The 16,315-nt window shown below is 42.0% G+C and overlaps 1 protein-coding gene across 2 annotated transcripts in view; it reads left to right on the top strand.

The window, feature by feature from the left end:
- The window catches only part of pappab (pregnancy-associated plasma protein A, pappalysin 1b), a 222,641-nt gene that overhangs the window by 97,154 nt on the left and 109,172 nt on the right, over nt 1–16,315 (top strand). For both annotated transcript variants that reach the window (XR_003782799.2, XM_029124699.2), the window contains exons 10-14: nt 276–472; nt 13,193–13,300; nt 13,576–13,711; nt 15,365–15,578; nt 15,882–16,050. Coding sequence is in view for 1 of the 2 variants with exons in the window: in XM_029124699.2 (XP_028980532.2) it covers nt 276–472; nt 13,193–13,300; nt 13,576–13,711; nt 15,365–15,578; nt 15,882–16,050 (824 nt within the window). In the remaining variant the exon portion in view is untranslated. The remainder of the gene's footprint in view (nt 1–275; nt 473–13,192; nt 13,301–13,575; nt 13,712–15,364; nt 15,579–15,881; nt 16,051–16,315) is intronic.

Raw genomic sequence — 16,315 nt, 5'->3', positions numbered from 1 at the left:
CGTCCATGCGGTCAAGGGTGCTAGTTGGCGGACGAGCTGATTGGCTGGCTGGTGTGGCTTTCAACTGTAAATCGAACACTTAAGGGCCAAAGGAGAAGGGGATAGAGAATGTCAGTGCTGGAAACAACGTTTTCCTCCTATTCCTGATTCCAGTTATTTTCCAGATCTTGTGCATATGCAGTTTCCAGGTCTATTCGGTTTTTTTGGCAAGTGGTTATTAGTACATGCCTATATGTGCAGTACAGAAACCCAAAGTTCTTTCCCCCTTCCTGCAGAAGAGCCCAGCCTGTGCTACTTCTATGATGGCGACGGGGTGTGCGAGGACTTTGAGCGGGAGACCAGTGTGAGGGATTGTGGCCTGTACACCCCTAGTGGATTCCTGGACCAGTGGGCCACCGAAGTGGAAGTGTCGCATGAGGAGAAGAGCCACTGCCCCTCCTCGGTGGTGATTGGATACCCAGCAGTCACTAAGGTGAGCGACCCAACCAGCCAGACCCCCTAGAATTAGAGGATTCATGTCTATTAAAATGTATCCACGCTTTTATTTCCAGTACCTAAGTTGGACTACTGTAATGGCCAGTTTTCAGGTCTCTCTAAAAAGCCCTCAGAAAATTGCAGCTCATTTAGAACACAGCTGCCTGAATAACACATTATAACACATTACACCAATTCTTAGGTCTCTGCACTGGCTCCCTGTATCTCATAGAATTGATTTTAAGATATTGCTACTCATCTAAATCACTGAATGGTTCAGGGCCAAGTTACATATCAGACCTACTCAATTCAATTCAATTTGCTTTGTTGGCAAGAAAAACATTGTGTAAATATTGCCAAAGCACCAATTTATACAATATACACTCACCTAAAGGATTATTAGGAACACCTGTTCAATTTCTCATTAATGCAATTATCTAATCAACCAATCACATGGCAGTTGCTTCAATGCATTTAGGGGTGTGGTCCTGAACTCCAAACTGAATGTCAGAATGGGAAAGAAAGGTGATTTAAGCAATTTTGAGCGTGGCATGGTTGTTGGTGTCAGACGGGCCGGTCTGAGTATTTCACAATCTGCTCAGTTACTGGGATTTTCACGCACAACCATTTCTAGGGTTTACAAAGAATGGTGTGAAAAGGGAAAAACATCCAGTATATGGCAGTCCTGTGGGCGAAAATGCCTTGTTGATGCTAGAGGTCAGAGGAGAATGGGCAGACTGATTCAAGCTGATAGAAGAGCAACTTTGACTGAAATAACCACTCGTTACAACCGAGGTATGCAGCAAAGCATTTGTGAAGCCACAACACGCACAAACTTGAGGTGAAATTGAATCAATGCCACGTAGAATTAAGGCAGTTCTGAAGGCGAAAGGGGGTCAAACACAGTATTAGTATGGTGTTCCTAATAATCCTTTAGGTGAGTGTATATTGTTCCGAAATAAACCCACACATTTTTCTGAGATAATAAAAAATACAATCAAAATATGTCATAGAAATAAGAACAATAAAATCTTCCAGGCCGTGGAACACTGGACCAGCTCTATACCCTCTACAGGGTGATGGAGGGTTCATGGGAGTTTGCCCAACCAATCCACATGTGTTTTGTGGATTTGGAGAAGGCATTCGACTGTGTCCCTCGTGGCATCCTGTGAAGGGTGCTTCGAGAATATGGGGTCCTGGGTCCTTTGCTAAGGGCTGTCAGGTCCCTGTACGACCGAAGCAGGAGCTTGGTCCGCATTGCCGGCAGTAAGTCAGACTTGTTCCCTGTGCATGTTGGACTCCGGCAGGGCTGCCCTTTGTCGCCGGTTCTGTTCGTAATTTTTATGGACAGAATTTCTAGGCGCAGCCAGGGGCCGGAGGGTGTCAGGTTTGGGGACCACACAATTTCGTCTCTGCTCTTTGTGGATGATGTTGTCGTGTTGGCCACTTCTAACCAGGACCTTCAGCATGCACTGGGACGGTTTGCAGCCGAGTGTGAAGCAGTGGGGATGAAAATCAGTACCTCCAAATCCGAGGCCATGGTCCTCAGTCGGAAAAGGGTGGCTTGCCCACTTCAGGTTGGTGGAGAGTACCTGCCTCAAGTGGAGGAGTTTAAGTATCTAGGGGTCTTGTTCACGAGTGAGGGAAGGATGGAACGGGAGATTGACAGACGGATCGGTGCAGCTTCTGCAGTAATGCGGTCGATGTATCGGTCTGTCGTGGTGAAGAAAGAGCTGAGCCGCAAGGCGAAGCTCTCGATTTACCGGTCAATCTACGTTCCTACTCTCACCTATGGTCATGAGCTTTGGGTCATGACCGAAAGGACAAGATCCCGGATACAGGCGGCCGAAATGAGCTTTCTCTGCAGGGTGGCTGGGCGATCCCTTAGAGATAGGGTGAGAAGCTCGGTCACCCGGGAGGAGCTCAGAGTAGAGCCGCTGCTCCTCCACATCGAGAGGGGTCAGCTGAGGTGGCTTGTTTCGGATGCCTCCGGATCACCTTCCTGGGAAGGTGTTCCGGTCCCGTCCCACCGGGAGGAGACCCCGGGGAAGACCTAGGACACGCTGGAGGGACTATGTCTCCCGGCTGGCCTGGGAATGCCTCTGTGTCCCCCCGGAAGAGCTGGAGGAAGTGTCTGGGGAGAGGGAGGTCTGGGCATCCCTGCTTAGACTGCTGCCCCCGCGACCCGGCCCCGGATAAGCGGTAGATGATGCCATGCCATTTGATTGAATAATCAGTAAAAATAACAACAATTATTAATGTATTATAATAATGTACTGTAATTTCATCTACAACCACTATCACTTCCTATTCAAATCTACCTACTAAAACTACACTGATCAAAAAAAGTAAGGAAACGCTTAAATCACGCATTGGGTCTTGATGAACAAAATATATTAAAGATCCAAGTCTTTACTGTACATTGTGTAATTAATTGATAACAAAATGACAGTGGTTAATGGAAACCAAAATCACCAACCAATTGAGGGCTGGATCTCAACTCACCACGAAAATCAAAGTAAACAATTGAAATCACTGGCTGTTCCATTTCATCACGGCAACTCATAATGTGTGAATGGCCCCCACTTGCCTTTATGCACTCCCGACAAAATCTGTGCATGCTCCTGATTAGATGGCGGTTGGTGTCCTGGAGGATCTCCTCCCAGACCTGGATCAGGGCATCAGTAAGCTCCTGGACACTCTGTAACACTATTTTGCGGCATCTGATGCACCGATAAATAAGGTCCCAGAGGTTCTCAATTGGATTCAGATCTGGGGAATGTGAGGGTCAGTCAATGGCATCAATGCATTCATCATCCAGGAGCTGCCTACACATCCAGGAGCTGCCCCACATGAAGCTGGGCATTGTTCTGCACCAGCGTAAGGTCTGACGATGGGTCTGAGGATTTCATCTCGGTACCTAACAGCAGTCAGGGTACCATTGGCTAGCACGTGGAGGTCTGTAGATTTTAAAATCTCCATAGATTTTAAAATCTTAATATAACCTGGTGGAAATGTTCACAACAACGGTGAGACACCATTATTAGTAGGCCTATTATTACTTCATCAAATGACATACAGTACAGGCCAAGAGTTTGGACACACCTTCTCATTCAATGCGTTTTCTTTATTTTCATGACTATTTACATTGTAGATTCTCACTGAAGGCATCAAAACTATGAATGAACACATGTGGAATTATGTACTTAACAAAAAAGTGTGAAATAACTGAAAACATGTCTTATATTTTAGATTCCTCAAAGTAGCCACCCTTTGCTTTTTTGAAGCGATGCAAAACCTTGGTGTTCTCTCAATGAGCTCCATGAGGTAGTCACCTGAAATGGTTTTCACTTCACAGGTGTGCCTTGTCAGGGTTAATTAGTGGAATTTGTTCCCTAATTAATGGGGTTGAGACCATCAGTTGTGTTGTGCAGAAGTCAGATTGATACACAGCCGACAGCCCTATTGGACAACTGTTAGAATTAATATTATGGCAAGAACCAATCAGCTAAGTAAAGGGAAACGAGTGGCCATCATTACTTTAACAAATGAAGGTCAGTCAGTCCGGAAAATTGCAAAAACTTTGAATGTGTCCCCAAGTGCAGTCGCAAAAACCATCAAGCACTACAACGAAACTGGCTCACATGAGGACCGCCCCAGGAAAGGAAGACCAAGAGTCACCTCTGCTGCTGAGGATAAGTTCATCCGAGTCACCAGCCTCAGAAATTGCAGGTTAACAGCAGCTCAGATTAGAGACCAGCTGAATGCCACACAGATTTCTAGCAGCAGACACATCTCTAGACTGTTAAGAGGAGATTGCGCGAATCAGGCCTTCATGGTCAAGTAGCTGCTAGGAAACCACTGCTAAGGAGAGGCAACAAGCAGAAGAGATTTGTTTGGGCCAAGAAACACAAGGAATGGACATTAGACAAGTGGAAATCTGTGCTATGGTCTGATGAGTCCAAATTTGAGATCTTTGGTTCCAACAGCAGTGTCTTTGTGCAACGCATAAAAGGTGAACGGATGGATTCTACATGCCTGGTTCCCACCGTGACGCATGGAGGAGGAGGTGTGATGGTGTGTGGGTGCTTTGCTGGTGACACTGTTGGGGATTTATTCAAAATTGAAGGCATACTGAACCAGCATGGCTACCACAGCATCCTGCAGCGACATGCCATCCCATCTGGTTTGCGTTTAGTTGGACCATCATTTATTTTTCAGCAGGACAATGACCCCTAACACACCTCCAGGCTGTGTAAGGGCTATTTGACCAAGAAGGAGAGTAATGGAGTGCTGCGCCAGATGACCTGGTCTCCACAGTCACCGGACCTGAACCCAATCGAGATGGTTTGGGGTGAGCTGGACCGCAGAGTGAAGGCAAAAGGGCCAACAAGTGCTAAGCATCTCTGGGAACTCCTTCAAGACTCTTGAAAAAACATTTCAGGTGACTACCCCTTGAAGCTCATCAAGAGAATGCCAAGAGTGTGCAAAGCAGTAATCAGAGCAATGGGTGGCTACTTTGAAGAAACTAGAAAATAAGACATGTTTTCAGTTATTTCACACAGAAGAGATTATGAATTCCTTTGTACTGTTCCTTTTGCTCCAGTTCTTTCCATTGACTGTTGTGTGGGAGAGGGGTGAATTGCTATGTACTCACATGATTGGAGTTTGTCTTTAGGAATGATACAATTTCACTGTCGGTATGCCAGTTTTTTTTCTCCACTCTTCCTCTTTCCTTCACTTTGGTACGTATTAATCTTTGTCTTATCTGACCATATTGCATTTCTCCAGAACTCTATGGGCTCTTTTAGGTAAGTTGTAAAGCTTCCTGTTTTTTAAACCAACTTTGCACCTTGCATTCCAACTTCTTTAGTTTGGCTGGTAAATGCTTCTACAGATAGGAAGTCCGACACATACATGTCTACCTCCTGTAAAGTGTGTGTGATCTTTTTTACTTGTTTTCATCTTTTCTCTTTTTTCCTTATTATGGTGAGCATTCTTTGGCCTTCAAGTTTTTTTTTATTATTAATCTCTCATGATGATCAGTTTGACTTTCTTTGACACATCTTTAATCCATGTTGTCAGACACTAGCAACATACTCCAAGTGCAAAGCCTAGAAAAACTGACCTTTGAAAGCTCTTTTTTCCATGCATTAACCCTTGTGTGGTAACCTTTGTGTGGTATCATATTTATGTTATTCAGCCAGTGTTTGTGAGTCTGGTGGACCGCTGCAGTTTTTAACACAATCAAAAAAATTTATGTTAAAATACTCAACAGATGTTTACTTCATCCCAATTACAAGGAATATAAACAGGACATATAGTAAATATTAGCCTTTTACCTTTGTTAGATCACATCTATAAATTAAAGTGCCACTTGTTTTTTGTTTGTTTTTTAATAAAATGAAATAAAAAAGAAAATCAATCATAATCAAGAAATGAGTAGAAAAAAACCTTTTTTTTTCCATAACTATTGATTTTTATTTATTTGAATATCATTAAAAATGTAACCTATTCAGGTCAGTTTACACAACACAAGCTGAACATATACAGTAACCATGTCAGTCTAGACAACACATCAGCCTCACTGAACACATTGCCTTTTCATACCAGCCTATACAACACAGGAGCGGCAGAGTTTTACTGTGTATGTGTTGTATATGTACTTCTTGCACTTGATGCATGTACAGGTGCTGGTCATAAAATTTGAATATCATCAAAAAGTTTATTTATTTCAGTAATTCCATTCAAAAAGTGAATTTTTTCTAATTTATGCATTAATTCCACACATACTGATATATTTCAAGTGTTTATTTCTTTTAATTTTGATGATTATAACTGACAACTAATGAAAACCCTAAATTCAGTATCTCAGAAAATTAGAATATTGTGAAAAGGTTCAATATTGAAGACACCTGGTGCCACAAGGAGGGCAAAACACAAAAGGTCATAGCTAAAGAGGCTGGCTATTCACAGAGCTCTGTGTCCAAGCACATTAATAGAGAGGCGAAGGGAAGGAAAAGATGTGGTAGAAAAAAGTGAACAAGCAATAGGGATAACCGCACCCTGAAGAGGATTGTGAAACAAAACCCATTCAAAAATGTGGGGGAGATTCACAAAGAGTGGACTGCAGCTGGAGTCAGTGCTTCAAGAACCACCACGCACAGACGTATGCAAGACATGGGTTTTAGCTGTCGCATTCTTTGTGTCAAGCCACTCTTGAACAAGACACAGCGTCAGAAGCGTCTCGCCTGGGCTAAAGACAAAAAGGACTGGACTGCTGCTGAGTTATTTTCTCTGATGAAAGTAAATTTAGCATTTCCTTTGGAAATCAAGGTCCCAGAGTCTGGAGGAAGAGAGGAGAGGCACAGAATCCATATTGCTTGAAGTCCTGTGTAAAGTTTCCACAGTCAGTGATGGTTTGGGGTGCCATTTCATCTGCTGGTGTTGGTCCACTGTGATTTCTGAGGTCCAAGGTCAACGCAGCCATCTACCCGGAGGTTTTAGAGCACTTCATGCTTCCTGCTGCTGACCAACTTTATGGAGATGCAGATTTCGTTTTCCAACAGGATTTGGCACCTGCACACAGTGCCAAAGCAACCAGTCCCTGGTTTAAGGACCATGGTCTCCCTGTTCTTAATTGGCCAGCAAACTCAGAGATCAGCCCAGAACTACAAGGCAGGACCTGGTCAATGACCTGAAGAGAGCTGGGACCACAGTATTAAAGAAAACCATTAGTAACACATTACGCCGTCATGGATTAAAATCCTGCAGCTCACGCAAGGTCCCCCTGCTCAAGCCAGCGCATGTCCAGGCCTGTCTGAAGTTTGCCAATGACCATCTGGATGATCCAGAGGAGGAATGGCAGAAGGTCATGTGGTCTGATCAAGGTTATAATCGAAAACGAACGAAAAAACTAAAACTAGGTGGGAAAAAACATTGTCGTTAACTGAAATAAAAATGAGGCATTACAAAAAAACGATAACTAATTAAAACTGTAATGTGTGGTTGACAAAACTAACTAAAATAAAATTATAGAGTAAATGTTCTTAGTCAATGTCTTTCCTTTTTTAACGCTATTTAAAACACGCAGATTATTCGCTTAGCTGTGTTACCTTTCCCTGCTCTCCCTCAGTCTCTGTGTCACTCACATACACACACACATACACACACGGGACACACGTTTTTTTATTTGCCATGTTTTTTTCTCAGATTATGCTCCCTGACATTCTGACAGAAATTTCTTGTGTGACTCAAAAATTAGTTGAATACACGAGTTGAAACACACAGCCAGGGCAACTAAGGAGTGGCTCCGTAAGAAGCATCTCAAGGTCCTGGAGTGGCCTAGCCAGTCTCCAGACCTGAACCCAATAGAAAATCTTTGGAGGGAGCTGAAAGTCTGTATTGGTCTGTATGGAGGAGTGGGCCAAAATCCATGCTGCAGTGTGTGCAAATCTGGTCAAGAACTACAGGAAACGTATAATCTTTGTAATTGCAAACACAGGTTTCTGTTCCAAATATTCAATCAAATACTTATGTCATACAATAAAATGCAAAATAATTACTTAAAAAACATACAATGTGTTTTTCAAGATTTTTGTTTTATATTCCATCACTCACAGTTGAAGAGTGCCTATGATAAAAATGACAGACTGCTACATGCTTTGTCGGAAAACCTGCAAAATCGGCAGTGTATCAAATACTTGTTCTCCCCACTGTACATCATCAAAAGCTTCTCTTTCTTCCAAAATGAATTGCAAGGCCCTCAGAACAGAGAATCTTTTGGCCATCTTGATCAGTTGTGATAAGGAACCACACTGGCAAAGCTACATTTATCCAAACTCACACGTACACTCACACACACACACACACATACTAACAGCAGGCCCAGACAGGAGGAGGACAGAGTGAAGATACACAGGACCTACAATTTCCACACTTTTATTAGACCTGGGTCCAGTGGACCCGAACATCCTGCATGTAATATACATTTGTGTGGGGGGTGTACAGTGTGTAGTCATTGGAAATGTGTTCTGATATATGTTCTTCACCAAGTCCAATGAGTCTGAAAAAATAATGAATCATATCATTTTTCTTTTGATAAAAAATAAAAAAAGGGTCCCACAGACCCGAACACCATACAAGGGTTAAAAATACAAACATACACACTGGGCTAATAAGAGAAAGCTATAAAGCTGTTAAAATACTTTTGGAACATTTAAATGGGAGGACTATATACAATACATGCCGTGATTTCTAAATGGTCCATCCAATATGGATGAAAGTCCCTTCAAAATAATGCTGACAGCACTTTAACACCATACTCATTGCATCATTTCAAATCAGAAGAGCTAGAAAAAACACATTTTGTCACTGTTTAAATGCTTTTGGAGTTCTCAGTGTGTATACCGAATCTTCAAATGTGTATCTCAACCGAGAGCTAAAAGACTATTTGAGGGATACATTCTGGATGGGGGCAAACGGTAGGCTGAAGGGTCAGGTAATCAACCCAATGCGGACTAGCAAATGTAACAACTATCCCAAAGACATTACCCATCCATTGTTTTGTGGTTGCTGCTAGGACTTTAACTGCAGGGTCCAACCCAATGGATTCTTTACTAACTGTAAAGCATAATTTTCTGTCCCGCCTAGGCTCCAAACAGCACTCCAGTTTAACCTAGCATTATCAGCTAGCAGAAAAGTAGTTTAGGAGTCACTCTGAGAAGTGCAAAGCTGGTAAATACAAAATGACTTAAAGCTGTTATTGCAGCAAAAGTTATCAAATACCAAATATTAATGTGTGGTGGTTAAATACTTATACAATAAACATATTTCAGATGTATTTCAAAGATACACTATAAAGAATCATTGTTTTCTAAACTAAAATATCAAACAGTTCAGTAATATGAGAGAATTGATTAGGTATTTGAATCCTTTGCAAGGCACTGTATATGTGTGCATAATATCTGTAATTACAGTATGTTTTGTGTGACTAGGCATTTTTGGTCATACACAATACCTCACATGCAACCCTAGTGCCCAATAATGTAATTTTTACACCCCAAAAAGACACCCGAGCTGAGCTTGATGATAGGGAAAATCCCTTTTGTTTTTTGGGTGGTTACTAATTGTGAATTAGTAAAGCTGTACAATAGATTTACTCAATATGCCTGAACCCATTTCAGGATTGATGACCTTAAAGATTCACCTGCAAGTACACACGTGTACACACTGTGTGCTGTTAAAGTGAAAGGAACAAGAGAAGGCAACCTTCCATGTTCACTTGCATTTTGCTCTGTTTAGTTTGATCTCCAGTGGCATCCTATCCATGCTGCATCCAGCACTAATATTGAGCACCCAGATTATTTAAATTACTCCTGATAGCAAATTGCAGACTTGGCCTGAGCCATTACAATGTTTCAGTTGTGAACGAATTTGGTAATTTGCTTGTTATTCACTTAAAATAATTCTGTGTTCTGTGGCAAGGTTGGGAAGGCAAGATATGTTTTTTTTTCTCTCACAACCTGACACATTTTGATTGACTAATTGCACAGTGACTTTATACAATGGGAGGTGGGCAATCATTACATGCATTCAAAGCTCTAATACATAAATGTAATGATCCTCTACAGCAGACCTGGGCAAACTACGGCCCGCGGGCCACATCCGGCCCTTTGTACGTCCCTGTCCGGCCCGCGTGAGGCCAATCATAAATTATAGGGATACACTGAAAATTCGGCCACCAAATAATTGACACAATCTTTTCTTTCGGGGTTTTTGGTTTTCGGCCTTTGGAAATTTTATTTTGAAAAGCGTTATGTTTGTATTACTTACGTATGGACGTATATGCGTGCGTGAGCTGAGAGTGAAGATGAACAGCGACAAGTGACGCTAGCCAGGTTACCCTCAAGATGTCGGCTCACGCTAAGAAAAGAAAAGTTGATAACGAATGCTGTGTTTTCAACAAGACATGGACTGCCAAGTATTTCTTTACAGAAATTGAAGGTAAAGCCGTTTGCTTAATCTGTGGTACACAGGTCGCTGTGTTAAAGGATTATAATTTGAATTGCCACTACACGACCAAGCATGAGGATTAATACAGAAATCTGTCTGATGAAGAGCGCGCGTGGGAGTCTGATGCGTTGCTAGCAAAACTGCTAACCCAACAAAGACTTTTTACGAAACTTCACACCCCCAGAGATGCAGCCGTCAGGACAAGTTATGTAATTTCTCACAAAATCGCCAGAAAAAGTAAGGCGTTTTCTGACGGAGAGTTTATTAAGGAGTGCTTATTGGACTCTGTTACGTTGTTGCGCCCGGAGAAAAAGGGCGCATTTGAGAACGTGTCACTCTCCCGACGCACTGTAACGAGGCGGGTTGAAGACATCGCTGGAGACTTGGAGCTTCAGCTGAAGAACAGAGCGGCCGACTTTGACTATTTTTCTCTGGCTTTGGATGAGAGCTGCGATGTACGTGACACCGTACATCTTCTTACGTGGGATAACTGCCGACTTTCAAATCACGGAGGAGTTGGCAGCCATGCAGTCAAAGAAAGGGACAACCACTGGTAATGACGTGTTCACAGAGGTAAATGCATGTTTGGACATGTTAGGACTGAAATGGGACAAGCTGGCAGGTGTGACAGACGGTTGTCTAAATCTGACTGGGAAAAATGTTGGACTTTTAAAGAGAATGCAGGATAAAGTGACAGAAATTAACCCTGTGCAGAAATTGACATTTTTGCATTGTATTATACATCAGGAAGTGTTATTTAAGACAGTGTTAAAAATGAACCATGTTGTTGATGCTGTAACTAAAACAGTTAACCTCATCCGAGCGAGAGAATTAAATCACAGACAATTTGTTGCATTTTTGGAGGAAAATGAGATTGAACAAGGTAACATAAGCTATCACTGCAGGTGGCTCAGCCTTGGCAAAGTACTGAAAAGTGTCTGGGACCTGAGAGACCAGATTCAGGATTTCTGAATTAAGAAAGGACATAACATCCCAGAGCTTTCAGATAAAGACTGGGTGGCAGACCTCGGATTCGCTGTGGATGTGACTGCACTAATGAACAAACTAAATGTCAAACTGCAGTGCAAGGGGCTTTTTTTGCTCGAGATGTACAGTGCAGTGAAGGCTTTCATGAGAAAGTTGCAGCTTATCTCAAGCCAAGTGAAGGACAACATTCTGACCCACTTGCCAACACTAAAGGAAGCCAAAAGATCAGCTGATCACATCCACAAGTATTCAACCATGTTAGAAGCACTGCATGCAGAGTTTTCAAGGCGATTTCAGGATTTCAAAACTCTTGAGAGTGAAATGCACATGGTTTCTTCTCCCTTCAACTGCAGTGTGGATAATGCACCAAGTGATATTCAGATGGAACTCATTGACCTGCAGTCTGACACACTTCTGGCTGAGCACTTCAGGTCAGTCTCACTGCTGGACTTTTACTCCTCCCTCAAAGAGGAGAATTTTCCACACCTGAGGAGGCATGCTCAGAGGATTCTAGTCCTCTTTGGATCTGCCTATGTATCTGAACAGACATTCTCAGTGATGAAGTTCAACAAATCCAAACACAGATCCTCTATCACTGATGACCACCTCTCAGCTGTCCTTCGCATAGCCACCTCAGACATTCAGCCAGATTTCAATGCCCTTGTTCAAGCCCAGAACAGACTGGATTATTCTCACTGAAGATGTAAAGTTATTGTTTGTTGTTTTGCTGTATTTCTATAAACTTGTTAAGTTGTTTTTCATTGTTTGTGGAGATTAACAAGTAAAATAAAAAATTGCACTCATTCAATAATTGCTTTTGTTTTCCTATTTGACCTATACACCACAATTTCACATTGCCTAATATAAATATTTACAGAATAGTTTTATTCTTCTGATTATCAGTACCAGCTATTCAAAATATATAATTTAGTGACTTTTTACAATGAAAGTAAGTTGAGCAAAATTAAGTTCAAGTTATCGTTGGTGTGGCCCTCTGATACAATTCAGGTTTCTCATGTGGCCCCTTGTAAAAATTAATTGCCCAACCCTGCTCTACAGCTTGCTATACAATGCCACAGAAACTTTGGTTGGACTTTTTTGTTGGTGTTAAGTAATGACACAAAGCCTTATAAAAGAAAACATTTATAAATTACATTCTCATACATAAATTGTTCAAGAATGTTTATGAATTTTGTTGAGCTTGCTCACTTATTGACACAAAACAAAAAATGCATAAGCTATTAATAATGGGGAGTAGAATATAAATAAAAGACAAGGAAGTATCTCTCCTGAGCTAATCGTGTGAGTGTTAACAGCTGCAAATGCAAAAATATAATACTGAAGTTCTCCAGACTACCAGTTGTTGAGTGAATCAGACTGAAGTATAAGGAATGGCCCCAGGAGACTAAGCGGTGCCTAACTTATTAGAATCAACTGAATGACTCCTCATACTCACAATAGGATTTAAACTGCAGACTTCTGGTAGACATTAGAGAAACCGGTAATCTGTGGTTCCAGTGGCTCAGTGGCCAAGAGAATGATGCTGGCAACACCCACGGATCTGAGTTCTATTCCCTGAATGCAGTCAATGTATCAATGTCTGTGTTGACAGTTCTATAAATCCCTTTGTGATAAAATGCTCTTCTCTGACTGACTGAATTGTAAATTATGTGTATCGGGAGTGTTTGAAATAAAGGATGCTCTACTCTGTTCCCAGACCTGTCAGTCCAAGGCCTTTGATCTATTTGACGGAGTGTCTCAATACGCCTGGTTTCCCTGTCAGGAGGCACAGCATCAGTCGCAGAACAACCAGTACTGGCTCAAAGTAAGAACCCTCTATACCCTTCTCTTATCCCTTCCCCAAATAATCAATCACAGTGACCCTGATTTTTTTTTTACAAGCTCTCCACTACAGAGAAGTCTTACAACTGGTATGTGTGTCCCATAGAAATAGACATCCTAGGAGAGGCAGCGCTATGCTACATGAGTTTATCAGTCAAAAATTGGTCAATGTTCCCTTCTAAAATTTATCATTCTTGTTGTGTCATTCCTCCTGTTAGCTACATTTCTCACAATCCTCTCCTGTTGCCGTCTCCTCAGGCGAACTACTCCCACCCCATGGTGGCTGCCTCAGTCATCATCCACCTGGCCACTGATGGTACCAGCTATCTTGACCAGACCCAGTGTAACATCTCCGTTCAACTGGTAGATACCAAGGAGCAACTACACAGCCTAGGTGTGTCTCGGACTCATGACCTACAGTGGATATAAAAAAAAGTCTACACACCCCTGTTAAAATGCCTGGTTTCTGTGATGTAAAGAATGAAAAAAAGATAAATCATGTCAGAACCTTTTCCACTTTTAACGTGACCTATAATGTGAACAATTCAATTGAAAAACAAACTGAAATCTTCCAGGGGGAAAAATGAAAACCTTACAATAACCTGGTTGCATAAGTGTGCACACCCTTAAACTAATACTTTGTTGTAGCACCTTTTGATTTTATTACAGCACTCAGTCTTTTTGGGTAGGAGTCTATTAGCATGGCACATCTTGACGTGGCAATATTTGCCCACTCTTCTTTGCAAAAGATCTCAAAATCTGTGAGATTGCGTGGACCTCTCCTGTGCACAGCCCTCTTCAGATCACCCTACAGATGTTCAATTGGATTCAGGTCTGGGCTCTGGCTGGGCCATTCAAAAACATTAATATTTTTCTGGTGAAGCCATGCTTTTGTAGATTTGGATGTATGCTTTGGGTCGTTGTCGTGCTGAAAGGTGAACTTCCTCTTCAGCTTTCTAACGGACGCTTGAAGGTTTTGTGCCGAAATTGCCTGGTATTTGGAACTGTTCCTAATTCCCTCCACCCGGTTCCAGCTGAAGAAAAACAGCCCTAAAGCATGATGCTGCCACCACCATGCTTCACTGTGGGTATGGTGTTCTTTGGGTGATGTGCAGTGTTCTTTTTGCGCCAAACATACCTTTTGGAATTATGGCCAAAAAGTTCAACCTTGGTTTCATCAGACCATAACACATTTTCCCACATGCTTTTTGGGGACTTGGATGTTTTTTTTTGTAAGAAAAGGCTTCTGTCTTGCCACCCTACTCCATAGCCCAATCATATGAAGAATACAGAAGATTGTTGTCACATGTAGAACAAAGCCAGTACTTGCCAAAAATTCCTGCAGTTCCTTTAAAGTTGCTGTAGGCCTCTTGGAAGCCTCCCTGACCAGTTTTCTTCCTGTCTTTTCATAGATTTTGGAGGTTCTTGGTAATGTCTCTGTTGTGCCATCTTTTCTCCACTTGATGATGACCATGGTATATCTAATGCTTTGGAAATTATTTTGTACCTTTCTCCTGACTGATATCTTTCAACAATGAGATCCCTCTGTTGCTTTGTAAATTCTCTGCGGACCATGGCTTTTGCTCTGAGATGCAACTAAGAAAATGTCAGGAAAATCCTACAAGAACCGCTGAACTTTATTTGTGATTAATCAGAATCACTTTAAATGATGGCAGGTGTGTAAAATGACTTCTATTTCACAGGAGTTTGAATGTGATTGGTTTATTCTGAACACAGCCACATCCCCAGTTATAAGAGGGTTTGCAACCAGGTAATTGTAAGGTTTTTCATTTGAATTGTTCACATTATAGGTCACATTAAAAGTGGAAAATGTTCTGACATGATGTATCTTTGTCTCATTATTTTACATTACAAAAACCTGGTATTTTAACAGGGGTGTGTACACTTTTTATATACACTGTACCACCCTACAACAGTTTATTAAGATTTCAGAACTCACATGGCTCAGATTTTTGCTTTGTCTGTCTATCCTGTTTGTCGTTCTGTCTGTCGGTGCTTGTGTATGTCTTGCTTACTCCTGTGCCAGGTGATTGGCGCCTAAGCTGTAGGAACAACCCTCTGGTGATCCCAGTGAGTCACGACCTAAGCATGGCATTCTACCGCACTCAAGCCATCCTGGTCATGTTCCGCTCCCAGCTTGTAGCCATCTCTGGCGTCGGCCTCCGGTCCTTTCAATATTTTGACCCCATCACCATCAGTGGCTGCCAGAGCAATGAGATCTACAACCCAATGGGACAAAGGTGTGTCCCCTCCTCATGCATGCTGGGTTTTATTCGTTAAGTGGGGAAAAGAATATAAAGGGGAGTTGATGACCTCAACATGTCCCATAAGAAAAGCTAGTTTCTGTTTTCCATTGAGTAGTGTTTCGATACACTTTGCTATGATCTTATTTATATTGTAGTGATTAAATAAACACTATGGCCAACAGGCTATCTGCCCTCCCTAATAAATAAATACTGGCAGTTTAGGAGCTCTCATAAAAAATCTGGTATGCTCCATTATTTCTAAATTAGTTATATCATGTTGCTCTTTGGTGTATCCAGGTGTGTCCATTACTCGTGTGACACCATTGACTGTCAAGACCCAGTGGTCCATAATGCAGAGATGAGGTGCAGTAGCCCTGGGTACGTCAATGGAGTTCGCTGTACAATCACCTGTAACCGGGGATATGACCTGCAGATCCATAGGGATGATGACATCATCAAGACACAGGTGCGTGTGACACAAAATGCTACTGTCAAATAAAGTTTAGTCTGGGACTTCAGTGAATAACACCCTAAAAAATGTAACCTCCCAATTCAGGCAGGATTTCTAATATGTTGTTTAAATGTGCATAATCTATAGGTGCATTCACCACCATACAAGTTAGCCATGAAGTTCCATGTTTAAAGCAGGTGATTTTGATAATATGGGGCTCATATATGATGTGTTTTTGGGGACCCGTTTTGGCTCGACAACACTGCTTTCCCAAAAATTG

The sequence above is a fragment of the Esox lucius genome, chromosome 13, assembly GCF_011004845.1.
Source record: "Esox lucius isolate fEsoLuc1 chromosome 13, fEsoLuc1.pri, whole genome shotgun sequence".
NCBI lineage: Eukaryota > Metazoa > Chordata > Actinopteri > Esociformes > Esocidae > Esox > Esox lucius.
Note: the sequence above shows the minus strand (reverse complement) of the source record. Positions and strands in the feature narration are given on the sequence as shown.